This window comes from Pan troglodytes, chromosome 4 (genome assembly GCF_028858775.2).
Source record: "Pan troglodytes isolate AG18354 chromosome 4, NHGRI_mPanTro3-v2.0_pri, whole genome shotgun sequence".
Classification (NCBI taxonomy): Eukaryota; Metazoa; Chordata; class Mammalia; order Primates; family Hominidae; genus Pan; species Pan troglodytes.
The window spans coordinates 39,401,337-39,414,728 of NC_072402.2; the positions used below are offsets into that span (position 1 = coordinate 39,401,337).

Below are 13,392 nucleotides of genomic sequence, written 5' to 3' on the forward strand. Positions count from 1 at the left end.
CTATTTTTAGGCTTTTGTTCACTTCCTGTGTGTTTTGCCTACTATTTGTTTAAAGGAATAAATTGGAAACTCATTGGCCCACCTAGAAAAATCCTTTGAGTGTCAGATTTATAGTAGAAATTTCTTTTATAAAATTAATTATTTCTGCTTTGCTAATAATATCTTAAGCTCCAAGCAAATTTAAACATGTAAGCACCTATCATGTGCAAGATACAAGAAGACAAATGTTTGTAAAATTCATTTTCTGCCTTGGACATTACAGTTAGGTGGGAAAAGCAGATGAGTTCACCAGTGACCACACAAAAAAGAAGCTCTTCAACAGAAAAATGTTCAATTTAGGAAACTTCAAAGTAAAAACCCATCAGCATCAGACTTTACCAGTTGTTAATAATACCCCTTTGAACTCACAATAAAAAGAACAAACTCACAGCCTTTCACAAACCAGTGTGGTGACTGGTAGGGGGCGCTATAGGAATACAGAAGAGAAACATCTAAACCTGGCCAATTCTCCTGCCAATCAGAAAGTTTAGACAAGTCATGCAAACTTAAGAACAATTTATAGCAAAAAAATTGGGAATGAAGGTTTCTCCTGAAGGCCTAAATGAAGAGTGACAGATTACAGAAGGTAGAAGACATTCTTAGAGAGGCTAAATCTGTTTATTTCATTAGTTCTCCTGTTCTTTCAGGCTAGAACAGCACAGAAACTAAGATGCCACTCAACATCTACCTACCACAAAAAAGCCAAATTGTTAAGTCCCCAAGTCAGGTATGATTTCAACTCTGATCCAAGGTATATCCCTTTGGGTCCAACTAGGTTGGCAGCAGGTGGATCTGTGCAAATCTGCGGTGCTCCTAAATGCTCTCTAGAAGACCATAGGTTAAGTCATTCATCATCAAAATGCTTCCTATTTTAAAGCCTTAGTGAAGTAGACTAGGGGCACTGATTATGTAAAAATATGCAGTCAGATTTGTTTATAGGAATGCTGGTAGTTGACTATTCTATTATCAAATAAAACATTTTCAGGTGATATGACAGTTTTGTGTAAACAGTGGTAGGTGATCCACATACCTGTATTTTGACCACATTCTCTTCTTGTTCATGCAAAAATGATTTTCTAGCTTCAAACTCTTCCCTAAGGATGGGTCCTGAGCTTGTGGCTTGAAAGCGAAGAAGCAACTCTTCTGAAGCAGACCATATATTCTCACGAATGTAACCTACTGTGACTTCCTCAATAATGTCCTGGCAAGAGATATTTCTTATGGTTACACTTCACACATCAGCTGAAAGGCACACATAGAATAGCTTCTGATATTTTATCTTTTAGAAAATAATATGGATGTCTTCTTTTGGCTTGGTTTAAAAACAAATTTAAGCAGAGCTGAGGGATGAAACTGGCTTAACTTCTTTCTAGCAATATGATTTTGGAATCTCTGAGCTTGGTGCTGAGGTGGCAAGAGAATGCAGCTCAATGATCTCAGGATTTGGAGGCAGAGATGTATGGATGATGCTGGCAAGGACCAGGCATGAGGCCTGGGCTCCACAGAATGTAAAGGGACAAGGATGCTTGCTGTAAAAACATGCATCACCTCCTGCTTCCCTCGGACTGCCAAGGAAAAGACTGCAATGGCCATAAGGTCCTCAGACTTCTTTCCCATTTCTTCCCCAGGCCAGAGTAGGCAGACCCCTGTAACGAGCTGTGGCCAAACTCAGAATGATGCTCTGGGGCAAAAGAAAAAGGGGTGGGAGGAGCAAGATAAGTGTTATTAAGGATAGAGGGCAGAAATCTAGAAGAATGAGAAAAAAGGAAGAAGGGGGTTATAAGAAAGTTTCATGTGGGGTATGAACAGGGTTTACTTTTATGCCCGATGAGAGATGCAAAGAAAGACTGGACTGTCACTTTTACAGCTGATGACTCTTATCTAGTACAACTGGAATTAATGGTTGGTTAACTTAAAGAGCTAACAGTGAAATCATACCAAAGATGCATACATATCTTTAAGAGAAGACATATGTATGCATTCATTGAATAAAACTGGTAACTTCCGGTTGTTTAGAATAAATACAATGTTTTATAACAGTGTTAGACCTTCCACTGGTTAATAATCTTAACAGACTGATGCTTGATATAACAAAAAGTTATACCTGGGGTATATCTTGGGATGCCACATGAGCAATTTTTATTCTAAATTTTAAATCTTCGATGCTGCTGCTTTATAGTTTGATACATCTTTTCAACCATGGCATATAATTTTTTAGTATGTCTATAATTTCATTTTTTTCTTCAAAATTAGCACTAATAATCCATTGCTACAATGTCGTTTTCCTAAAAGTTGTACGACCTCTGAACAACTGAAATGAGTCAATAAACTGTGTTCTTCACTATCTTCTTGTCATTAAGCATTTTTGGTAGCATTGGTCAGACTCAGATCATGTTTTTTTCCTCTAAGTTTTAGTAAATACTGCATTGGTGATTCTGTCTGCAATACTGCCACACTGCGATATCTTTGATGTCGACTTTTAACGATTCTGTAAGATATGTGTTGTTGTTTTTTTCCAAAATAGAACTTAATTATCATCAGTATTTTCTCTTTAAACATATTTCGATGCGTGGATCCATTATCAGCAGGTTTCACATCCTTTGGGTCCAACTTTTGTTTTTGTTTTTAAATCCAAAGCAATGTTGGTGAATATTCCTTCAAGAGTATTCCTCCTAGGAAGCATTACTCACTTTTTAAAGTACCTATGTATTTCTTAAGCCACCAACTTATGTTATTAATTCCAGAGCAATGGGCACATGATATAACCACTCAGAGATACCGGTGACTGTGTCAAAAACAATGCAAAAAGTGGAAAACATACTAGACTAGAAGTTGGAAGCACTGGAAATAAATCTGTTTATTGACAAAATCTACACAAATTGCAGAATTAGTACGAACTGCTTCACCTACTCTGTGCCCCAATTTCCTCACTTAGAAAAATAGAAGATGAGAATATTTGCTCTATCTCTACTTAGAGGATAATTTAGGGATCAAAGTGATGTGAAAGTACATTGGAAAGTGAAACTCTATACAAATGAGGGGTACTTGGCTATGTTTATGGTTTCAGGAGACCTCATTCGCAGTTCTACACATTCTTTGGGTATTTGTAGGGACACCAGTTGGAAAGGTTACTTTTGGCCATAACTTGTTTCAGACATCTTGCTACAAGGGTTGATTCCAATTTCACATTCCTCTGACTTTACCCACTCCTGTTTCTTCATGGCTGCCCACCAACCTCAGACAAAGCAAAGAACCACCTCACAAACAAGGCCATTCGGCAAGATCTACCTCACTACCTGTTTATAGCTAAGTCTTTTGTTTCAGGAAATCCTCACCAAGCATTTAGTTCCCTATTCCCATGTTGCAAGAAAATATTCAGATCTAACAAAGCCATGATTATACAAATAATCTATTGTCAAAGTGCTCCTCTCATTCCCCTATGTAGGGAGGGGCAACTAAAAAATGAATGAAATTCAGTGACCTAGAACTGAAACTGAAAATAGCTCTTTTGGCTGTACTTTTTCTCCTAGCTTTGCTCTTGTTATCTTTTTTTGTAAATACTTCAGCCCTGGGCTCCTATATACATATAAAAATTGCTGAATATTTGGGAGGGAATTAGGACTACAATGGACAAGGCACATGGGGGAATCAGGAGGAGCCCTGAGACTCCAGCCAGTCTTGTTTATAATGAGAAAAAGCATCTGAACCTGAGATTCTAACATAGACTTTTCTGGGCTTTTTTCCCTCCCTGGGACAGAGTGTAGCTCTTGTCGCCCAGGCTGGAGTGCAATGGTGCGATCTTGGCTCACTGCAACCTCCATCTCCTGGGTTCAAGCAATTCTCCTGATGCAGCCTCCCAAGTAGCTGGGATTACAGGTGCCCGCCACCATGCCCAGCTAATTTTTGTATTTTTAGTAAAGATGGGGTTTCACCTAATGCAGACTTTTCTAAATGAGTTTCTTCTTTTATTTAAAATAACAAATGTCCCCCCAAAAAGAGAAACAAAAACTAACAAACGTCCTAATAGTCAATAATGACGCTATGTTCACTAATGCACTATTTCTTTACTCCTAACAAGAAGCTCAAACAGGTACTATTTATATAGTTTGGTTAAAAAGAGATGAGAGGAGGGATAAATTGCTTTCAATAAGTAAAATCTGGTAGAAGAAAGCTTTCAAATATGGGTCACGGATTAGTTAAAAGGGACCTTTAGTAGTTAAATAGAAATTCCAGTTCAATGTACCTTGTTTAACTCTTGGTTAGTACAATACATGGACACATGGCTAATTTTTATGTCAGTTAATTGAAAGCAAAGTATAAGATACACTCAATTGTGATGTTTGCACTTACATTTGGACATGGGTACATCCAGAGCTCTAGAAATGTTAAGCAATGAAAACATGCTAAGATGACCATCTCGGAAGAAGCAAACATTTAATGTTTACCCATCCTGCTCTTTGCCCAACTCTGTTCTTTGCTTCTGAAGCTGTCCTGGAGATGGCTGGGGCCATGTGTGGCAGAGATGCCCTCTCCAGCACTTTGTAGAAAAAAATGACATTTTGGTTTGAAAGGTACAATGTTAAGTTGCAGGCTGAGATGGGGGGAAAGAAATACCTTTTAAATATTGAAACCCAGGAATTATCATTAATTGAGCTTAATTAAGTCAAGGAAAATCTTAAGATTGATTTCTTAGGATAATCTACCATCCCAAATAAATAGTGAAATATTTCTTCCCCCTGCTCTATTTGGTTTTGTTAAGCCAATATGGAAAAAATTCTGTACATTAGTAACAATGCAGCCACATTCAACTGCAGTTCATGAAGACTTTATTACATATCCAGACTTCAGATAAATCAATCAGTTCCTCTCATCACTTCCATGATTCAGAAATAGAAAACCAGTCAAATTTAACTTTATACAGTGCAGTTATCCATCAAACACCAACCTCCTACCTCGATTTCTTTTCCTGTGAGCCATGATTCTTTATACAAGCATGATTCAGGTGTGACCCAGGAACTCTCTTTTGAATCAATGTTGTAATAGTAGTCATATTTTTCGTGCAGGTTGAGTTTGAGCCATGAACCGTCACTAGACACTAAAGAAAAAAGTTTGTTAAATTCTACACAGACACAGTGAACCCTTAAACATTAGTGTAGTTTCTTTAATATGTAAAATAATTGAATATGTTTTTCACCAAACCTTCAGACAGTCAAAGGCATCAGAAGTGACCCACTAACATGGAATGAATTCGATGTATTTAATGGCAGATGCCTGCTAACCCAAAGAAAAGGAAGAGACACAAATATCTAAGGCTAGCTCTGGAACTTAAATCTTTCATGAGGATGATAAAAACATGTTTGGCCAAAAACAGCCAAAGAGAAGGAAAAGCAAACAATAATTATAAGTCCCGGGTAGATGCAAACAACAACACATGTAGACAAAGGAGACCAATCGGCAAGATCCTCTTTGCTTACAAAGTTTACCTGCAATTTCTCCAATAAGGAGATACCCACAAGGACTGTGGCCCTTATTAAAGGAGGGCCAATGTTCGGCATTAAACCAAAGCAGAACCTTTGGAGACGTTACTCAAAGTACAAAATGGCATATGCACAACACAAAGGTCAACTAAAGTGGGGAAAAAGAAAATTCCTGGTTCCTCTGACTCATTTTGTGCTATGCAACCACACGACATGAGAAAAAAAATTTTTTGAAACTTAATTTTGGGGGAGGGGTGTTAGAAAATCCTATGGTAGTCATGACTTAGATTGGTCAAGAATCTCTCCTCCTCATGAATCCATGGGCTAAACTTCATATTTAGAAATCCGTTTATTTTGTTGAATGGTTACAATTCTGGTCCCCAGACCTGAGAGCTAAAAACAACAGAAAAACATAAGAAGTTCTAACTTAGATTAAGCTAAGTCAACTGTATCAAGTGAGCATTAGACTCATTACCTTTCCAGGTAAATCAAAGTTCAAGTGCATTTTTTCACAGAATATTGAAATGCATGTAAATAACTAAGCAGGGGTAACTTTAAGGCTCTTTAATATGTGTTGATGCTTCATTTGGCTTTAAATGCCCCTCACCTGTTCTTTCTGTTTGTCAATGCCCAGGAAGAGAGATGTATCTCTTTTCAATGGGCAGCCAGACAGCTGGTTCATCTGTTTAGAAACATTGGTCTACTAGAAAATACATTGTACAGTCAAGTTAGGATGTTTACAAGTAATTATTATTCTTTCTTCCTTCCTTTCCCTCCCCCCACCCTCCTCTCCCCTCCCTTCCTTCCTTCCTTTCTTTCTTGCTTTTGAGACAGGGTCTCACTCCGTCACCCAGGCTGGAGAACAGTGGTGTGACCAAGGCTCACTGCAGCCTCAACCTCCCCAGGCTCAGATGAGCCTCCAGAGTAGCTGGGACCACAGGATCATGCAACACCTGGCTAATTTTTTGTATTTTTTTGTAGAGATGGGTTTTGCCATGTTGTCCAGGCTGTTTTCAAACTCCTGGGGTCAAGCAATCCGCTCACCTCAGCCGCCCAAAGTGCTGGGATTATAGGCATGAACCACCACGACCAGCCAATTATGATATTTTCAATTACCAATAGTTGTCAGATTCATAAATGTTTTCAGAAGAATAATCACCCTTCTTAAGGCAACTGTCTCAGTGGGAAGGAAAGAAAGCAAGCAAAGCTGGTGAAAATGTTTCTCCTGTCACTTGAACTGAGAAGTAAAAAATTTGTTAGTTGGTTAAAAGACAATCACCAATGGTCAATTCACTTGAACTTTGATTTACATGGAAAGGCAATGAGTCTAAAGCTCACTTGATAGCAGCTGACTTAGCTTAGTCTAAGTTAGAACTTCTTATATTTTTCTGTTGTTTTTAGCTCTCATCCAAATATGACACGTGGGAAAAGAAGCAGGCAAGTTTAGGAGAGAGAAGATAAACTAAGTTTTTTCCAGGATGAATATGAAATTAGGATAGCTCATTAATACAATTATGTAATTCTTTCCCAGTGAAGGATGAGACAGGGGACATTACAGTAATTCCTGATGAAGAGATCTGAATGGCATTATAAGGCTTTACTTGGGTTAGGATGTCAGTAGGTAATAGGAAAGAAGAATTCCTATATTTTTCACATCTAGTTTGAATGTAGTTAGATCAGAGGCTGAGGAGAGCTACTTTCCAGCATGGGCTCCAAATAGTTTTCCTAAGAAATATAGTTGGTTTGGTACTTAGAAAAAAGACTGATTACAGTTAGTTAAGAGGTGATGAACATTCCACAAGGAGGCATACTTTTTAGATGCCTTGCAGACAAAATTATACGCGAACATATAGAAGCGTTAAACTGAGTTACAAGGCTGAATAATCCATCCACCAAATGGTGGATGTTTCAGTTTGGGAAAAGATAAGACATCCTAGAATCAGAGGTGAAAGAGATAATAAATCATCCTGTGCACGCCTGAAAACAATGCTCATAGCTCTATCGGGAGGTGAGAATCAGTCTTTAATTGCTTGGGATGCTCTTCTTTCTAGAACAGGGGTTGGCAAATGTTTTCTGTAGAGTCAGAGAGTAGGGGCTGGGTGCAGTGGCTCAAGCCTGTAATCTCAGCACTTTGGGAGGCCGAGGCAGGTGAATCACTTGAGGTCAGGAGTTCGAGACCAACCAGGTCAACATGGTGAAACCCCGTCTCTACTAAAAAATACAAAAATGAGCCAGGCATGTTGGCAGGTAACTGTAATGCCAGCTACTTGGGAGGCTGAGGCAGGAGAATTGCTTGAACCCAGGAGGCTGAGGTTGCAGTGAGCCAAGATTGCCCTGCTGCACTCCAGCCTGGGTGACAGAGTGAGACTTCATCTCGAAAAGAAAAAAAAAAAAAAGGCAAATATTTTCAGCTTTGCAGGCTATGGGTCTCTGAAACAACCACTCAGCACTACCACTGCAGCAGGAAAGCAGCCATAGACCATATATAAATTAATGTGTGGCTGGATTTCAGTGAAACTTTATTTATTAAGGTGGATGGCAGCATAAGAAATTTACTAAAAATGATTAGAATGAGTTCAGCAAGGTTGTAGGATACAAGATCAATATACAAAAATCAGTTGTACGAAAAGATATATCCATGAGAAAACCCGGACATGAATATTCATAGCAGTCTCATTTAGAATAGCCAAAAGTTGGGGGGAGGGGTGGTGCAGAATACAGGTTCCATCAGTTGATGACTGGGTAAACAAAATGGGGCATATTCATACAATGGAATATTAGCCACAGAAAGGGACGAACTGACTAATGCTACATGAATGAACTCTGAAAATATTATGCTAGGTAAAAGAAGCCAGGCACAAAAGGCTATGTATTGTATAATTCTGTTTACATGAAATGTCCAAAATAGGCCAAAGACAGAAAGTAGATTAGTAGTTGCCTGGAGCTGGGGAGTGGGTGATGGGGATTTACTGCTAATAAGTATTGGGTTTTGTTTTGGTGTGATGAAAATGTTCTGGAATTAACTAGAGGTGTTGGATGTACAACCTTGTGAATATACTAAAAACCTCTTAATTACATACCTTAAAAGGACAATTTTATGGCATATAAATTATTTCTCAATAAAAAGTCAATTGTATATCTATAAACTAGCAATAAACAATCCCAAAATATAATTAAAAAACAATATTTACAATAGAATAAAAATGATAAAATACTTAGGAATAAATTTAATGAAACAAATGCAAGCCTTATATGCAGAAAACTACAAAAAATTGTTGAAAGAGTTTTAAACTTGATTAAAAGGAAAGATACCCATGTACATGGATCAGAATATTGTTAAGATGGCAAGACTTCTCAAATTTACCTACAGATTCAATACGATCTCAGCTGACAAAAGTCTTGCTGCCATTTTTTTCTTCCCAGAAGAATGAATCTAAAGCACTTCCTAGGTTTCTGAATTGGATACACAGGGATTTGACTATAGTCACCCAAATATGACATGTGGGAAACGACATAGCAAGTTTAGGAGACAGAAGATGAACTAAGTTTTTTCCAGGATGAATTTGAAATTAGGATAGCTCATTTATACAATTATGCAATTCTTTCCCAATGAAGGATGAGACAGGGGACATTACAGTAATTCTTGATGAAGAGATCTGAATGGAACAGAGAAGGACTCAAGGGTGACCAGATGCCAAGTAAGAGAGTGGTCATTTCATTAACAGAAAATTAACTGAATTTTAAGGTGGAATCTCCAAGTTGGAAATATATGAAACTTGAAAACAAGTACATAGGGTACTACTAGACAAACATCAAGTTGAACTAAAAAAGTTTTTTTTTTTTCCTTAAGCTCTACTTCTAAGGCCACACACTGTCACACTAGTTTCTTAAAGATGAATAGTATCCTGTAGATGACCTACAATGTGGTACAAATAAATACTAGCCTAGAAGTTGACAGCCACCTTGATCCTTGACACTAGGAAATAGTAGGTGCTTAATAAAAATCTACTAAAGGAATTCTGGAATAAAAATTAATTGTCCTTGGGTCTACCATTCTTTCCCTCTGTCTGAAATCTTACCAATGTGAACTTCCAAATCTGAAAAATGAGTATCAAACTGTGTAGTCTCAAAGATTCCTTCCAGAGCTAACAATGTAGGCTCTGCCATTGGATTAAGTAGGCATAACTAGTTGCCTAGCTTTGCCAACTGATCCCTTGCAGGCTGGCTCATTGTACTTTATTTCATATATTCAGAATTACTCTTTACCCCTACTTAATACTGTACAATCACAAAGGATTAGGTGAGAGAAAATATTAGTGTAAACATCTGTTTATATCACTGGTCTACTCACACGAATAAATGAATCAATAAGCATGACCTGTATAAGGCACAGACTCCTCAAATATGACATGTTCCTAATGCCATCCGTATATTGCCACTGAGCTCATCATAGCTTTCTAAAACTAAAAAGAAACATCTAAAACTTTTCCTAATTTCCTTAGCCATAGATGACAAAAAATTACAGAAATGTTAATTTGAAAGCAATACTTGTCTTAAAATTAAGAAAATATAATACCACAGAAATGATATTTAAAATACTTAGTTTGTGCTAAAGTAACAAACCAACTTACCTCTTTCAGATTTGAGCTCTTTTGCCTTCACAAGGGCATCATAGTATTTGTCAGCACACTCCGGGATTATGTCATTTGCATTAGAAGTGGAAGACTTCAATACAGACAAAATATCACTTGATTTTTTTCCTTCCAAACACTGATTAACATCAACCACCAGAGTAACCCCTGGGTAATTGAAAAAAAAGTTTCTTGTTAATGGTTATCTTCCACTTACTTCAAGGCATGCAAATATATAATTCAACGTTTTAGGAATGCATTAGTATCAAACATTTTTACCCTTTGAGAATATTTACCACATATGCCCAAGACAATCACAAATTCACAGACCAGTTTAGTCCATAAGAAGAATTAGATACCATGGGAGTATGGTTTATTAAAAACAATAGTCTTTCCTGGTTACTCATATGTGGTATGAAGGCACTAGGTTTTGCTTGCTGTAGTAATCTATGAAATGGGGTGAATACACACGAACATAGATATGTAGCTGTAACCTAGGGCATTAACATGTATTTGAGAACTAGTTTTACAAAGACATTTGTTTACTTTAGGATAAGCAAAATCCTTTTTAAGTTATGGAAATCCTGGTATTCTCTTGTATAGTGCTAATATATTTAGCAAGATTGTCACAACCTAAACAAGTGTTCTAGAAAGGCAGAGCTGGTGGATATGTGCAACGGAGTCCTAAAACTTAATTCTGGAACCATTTTAGACCTAACAAGCATTTTATCCCATTGCAAATTTCTACCCCTCCTCATTAACAAAACACATTAAACTCTTGGTTGCCTAAGGAAAGTTAACTTAGTGAATTATTTCCCACTTTAATTCCAGGTAAGAATGTCCAATCGATAGGACTAGAGTTTTCACAACCAGTAAATGCACTGAGTTAGAAAAGTAGAACCAGAAAAATGAAAGAAGCCAAGTTAAAATACTTCCTACATGAAAAACATCTTGATGAAAAGAGAAGGGAGACATGGATGCTTTTTCTTTTTTTCTTACACGTACATCAAACTCTACAAATATTAAATTACAATTTGTTGTCATCAAATTATGTTCACATGTGCATAGCACTATGAGGGTTAAAGGAGAAAGAAAAACAGAGATTGACTTTCAACAACCTGGAGTCAAAGTCATGCAAATCTGGAGGGGCACATATAGATGAAGGGAGAACTTCTCAGGCAAACTCCAGTGGTTGTTGAACAAAAGGTATGGCAGCATGTTCTTATGCTAACAGAGGTTAATAGAACATGGGTAGACATAGCCCTTTCCTCTTCTCCAGGAAAGCTTTGTAGGATAGAGAAAATAGAGTACTGGCAATTGAGAAGTTTGTGGTCCGAGAAAAGTAATAGGAACAAGAAAATGACAAAAGTTATCACATGAACTACATGTGACAGTGTCATCTAACCCAATAAAATGCAATTTTCCTTAAAAGATATTACAAAAGGCACACATTTCTTGGATATATCATCACTAAGTGTCGATGAGCTGGTTCACAGGTCAATTTCCAGATAACTGAAGCTAATTCCTTTATGGATCAACTCTCATCTTAATAGAACCATTTTCGATGAAACTCTAAAACATGCCTTAGAGAAAATCCTAACAGGACAGCTGCTATTGCTCCTTATTTTACCCAAAGTCTATGGTATAAAGTAGGTGCTTAATGTCTGCTGAGAGCTGCCAGAAGAGTCCTTGTCATTAAAATTGTGCTGTGCTATAATCCGGTGAGTGTTATTTTCAAGGACTGTGGAGGTGTTTGGGCTTACTGGCTCCTGCACGAAATAGCCTTAATAACTCCTATGCTTCTTAGTTTTTCCTTCTTCCTTCACTGTCAGCTGTCACTTTTTACTGACATTGGTGTGCCTGCCTATGGCAGCTTAAGCACTTTACTGCCTTGTGACTTGTGGCTTCTGATGTGCTCTAACTCACAACCAACCAGGAAAAGAAACTACCAAGATAATAGAGTTTTGCCTAAGAAAAGAATCAACAGGCTCAAAGTGTCTATCTGAGGGGTGCTCAGTGAATAAAGTAGATTAACTTCAATGCGCTTGCTTTGAGATATCTATTTTGATTGCTTTTTTTCTTAATCTGTGAGTTGTAGCTAAGTTCCAGATAGTTGAAGATATCAGATAGATGACTTTCACTCCAGAAAGTCAGGTATGTTTCTGCCAAGGAACAAATTAAGAAACCTCCATAAATCTCCTAAGAGATCCAAAAAATGTTTGCTTTACATCTTAAGCCATATACCAGCAGGCTCTCTTAAGGCACACATTCACAGTGGAGGTGATAGAACCCCTAACGGGGCAAAAATTAGTTCCTGCAGGGAGGGAGTGAAAAAAATCTCTTTATGTATAAAGTACAGGTCTACATATGGCACATAAACAGGTATACAAAATATCTGTGGCATTAAAATTTCATGGTAAGGAGTGATTAGAGAAAAAACTGTCTAAAAAGATTCCTTAGGGTGCCATAATGAGAAAAAGGTAGAGAAAGACTGCTCTAAGGAATCAAAAGTAGAGGCAAATCTACTTTAAGCAAGCAAGATACTCCAGTGAATGTGGACACTGGGCCAAAATGAAAGGGACTTGAGTTACTCTGCCCTTTTAAATTTTGCTGGTGGTAACATATTTGGGCCAACACATTTTCTTTTATCATATTATCTGAGAGTGTGTGTGATGCTTATAGTGTGTGACCAGAATCTATTTCAAGTCTTCATGCAAATAATGAAGAATGTTTTTAATCAAATTCTTGTTGAAAGTCAGAAAATTCTCATAGGTAGCATTAACTCTGGAAAATCTTTTTTGCTGTTTAAGATACAGTAAAAGAAAGTATATCAGCTCTTTAAGGGACAGGACAGAGTGAAAAGATAGGATTTTAGATGTGCAATACAGAGTACAAAATCATACATTTGAGAAATCCTCTTACTTTTATAGTCAATAGAACCATGAGTCTCAATGTGAAAAACAGAATCAACTTGACATTTGCAGGCCAAATGTAAGAACAATGAATATAAGAACATTTTAAAAACCTTCTAAATTGGTTTGATTTCTAAGAAACAAATCATAACCATCTTAGGCTATTTGAATGTCTAAATTACAATCTACTTTCTCAAAACGGTCTCTTCAGACCATGGCTTCCTTCAGTTTTATATTTAAGTTGAAATTTCTTATATACACACCTCCACTTCATTATTTTTTTCTTAAGGCGTGCTAGAAAGGAAAGACTTCAAAGTTCCTTAGGGAATAAAA

General features: G+C 37.2%; 1 protein-coding gene across 8 annotated transcripts in view; it reads right to left on the bottom strand.

Moving 5' to 3' along the window:
* IQGAP2 (IQ motif containing GTPase activating protein 2) overlaps nt 1-13,392 on the bottom strand; it is a 304,162-nt gene that overhangs the window by 65,674 nt on the left and 225,096 nt on the right. For 4 of the 8 annotated variants that reach the window (XM_001146396.6, XM_063811148.1, XM_063811147.1 and 1 more), the window contains 3 exons: nt 10,148-10,315; nt 4,992-5,134; nt 1,070-1,240 (listed from right to left, as the gene is read on the bottom strand). In XM_001146396.6, the coding sequence (XP_001146396.1) occupies nt 1,070-1,240; nt 4,992-5,134; nt 10,148-10,315 (482 nt within the window). The remainder of the gene's footprint in view (nt 1-1,069; nt 1,241-4,991; nt 5,135-10,147; nt 10,316-13,392) is intronic. The other 4 variants (XM_009448991.4, XM_063811150.1, XM_063811151.1 and 1 more) reach the window with 1 other exon arrangement.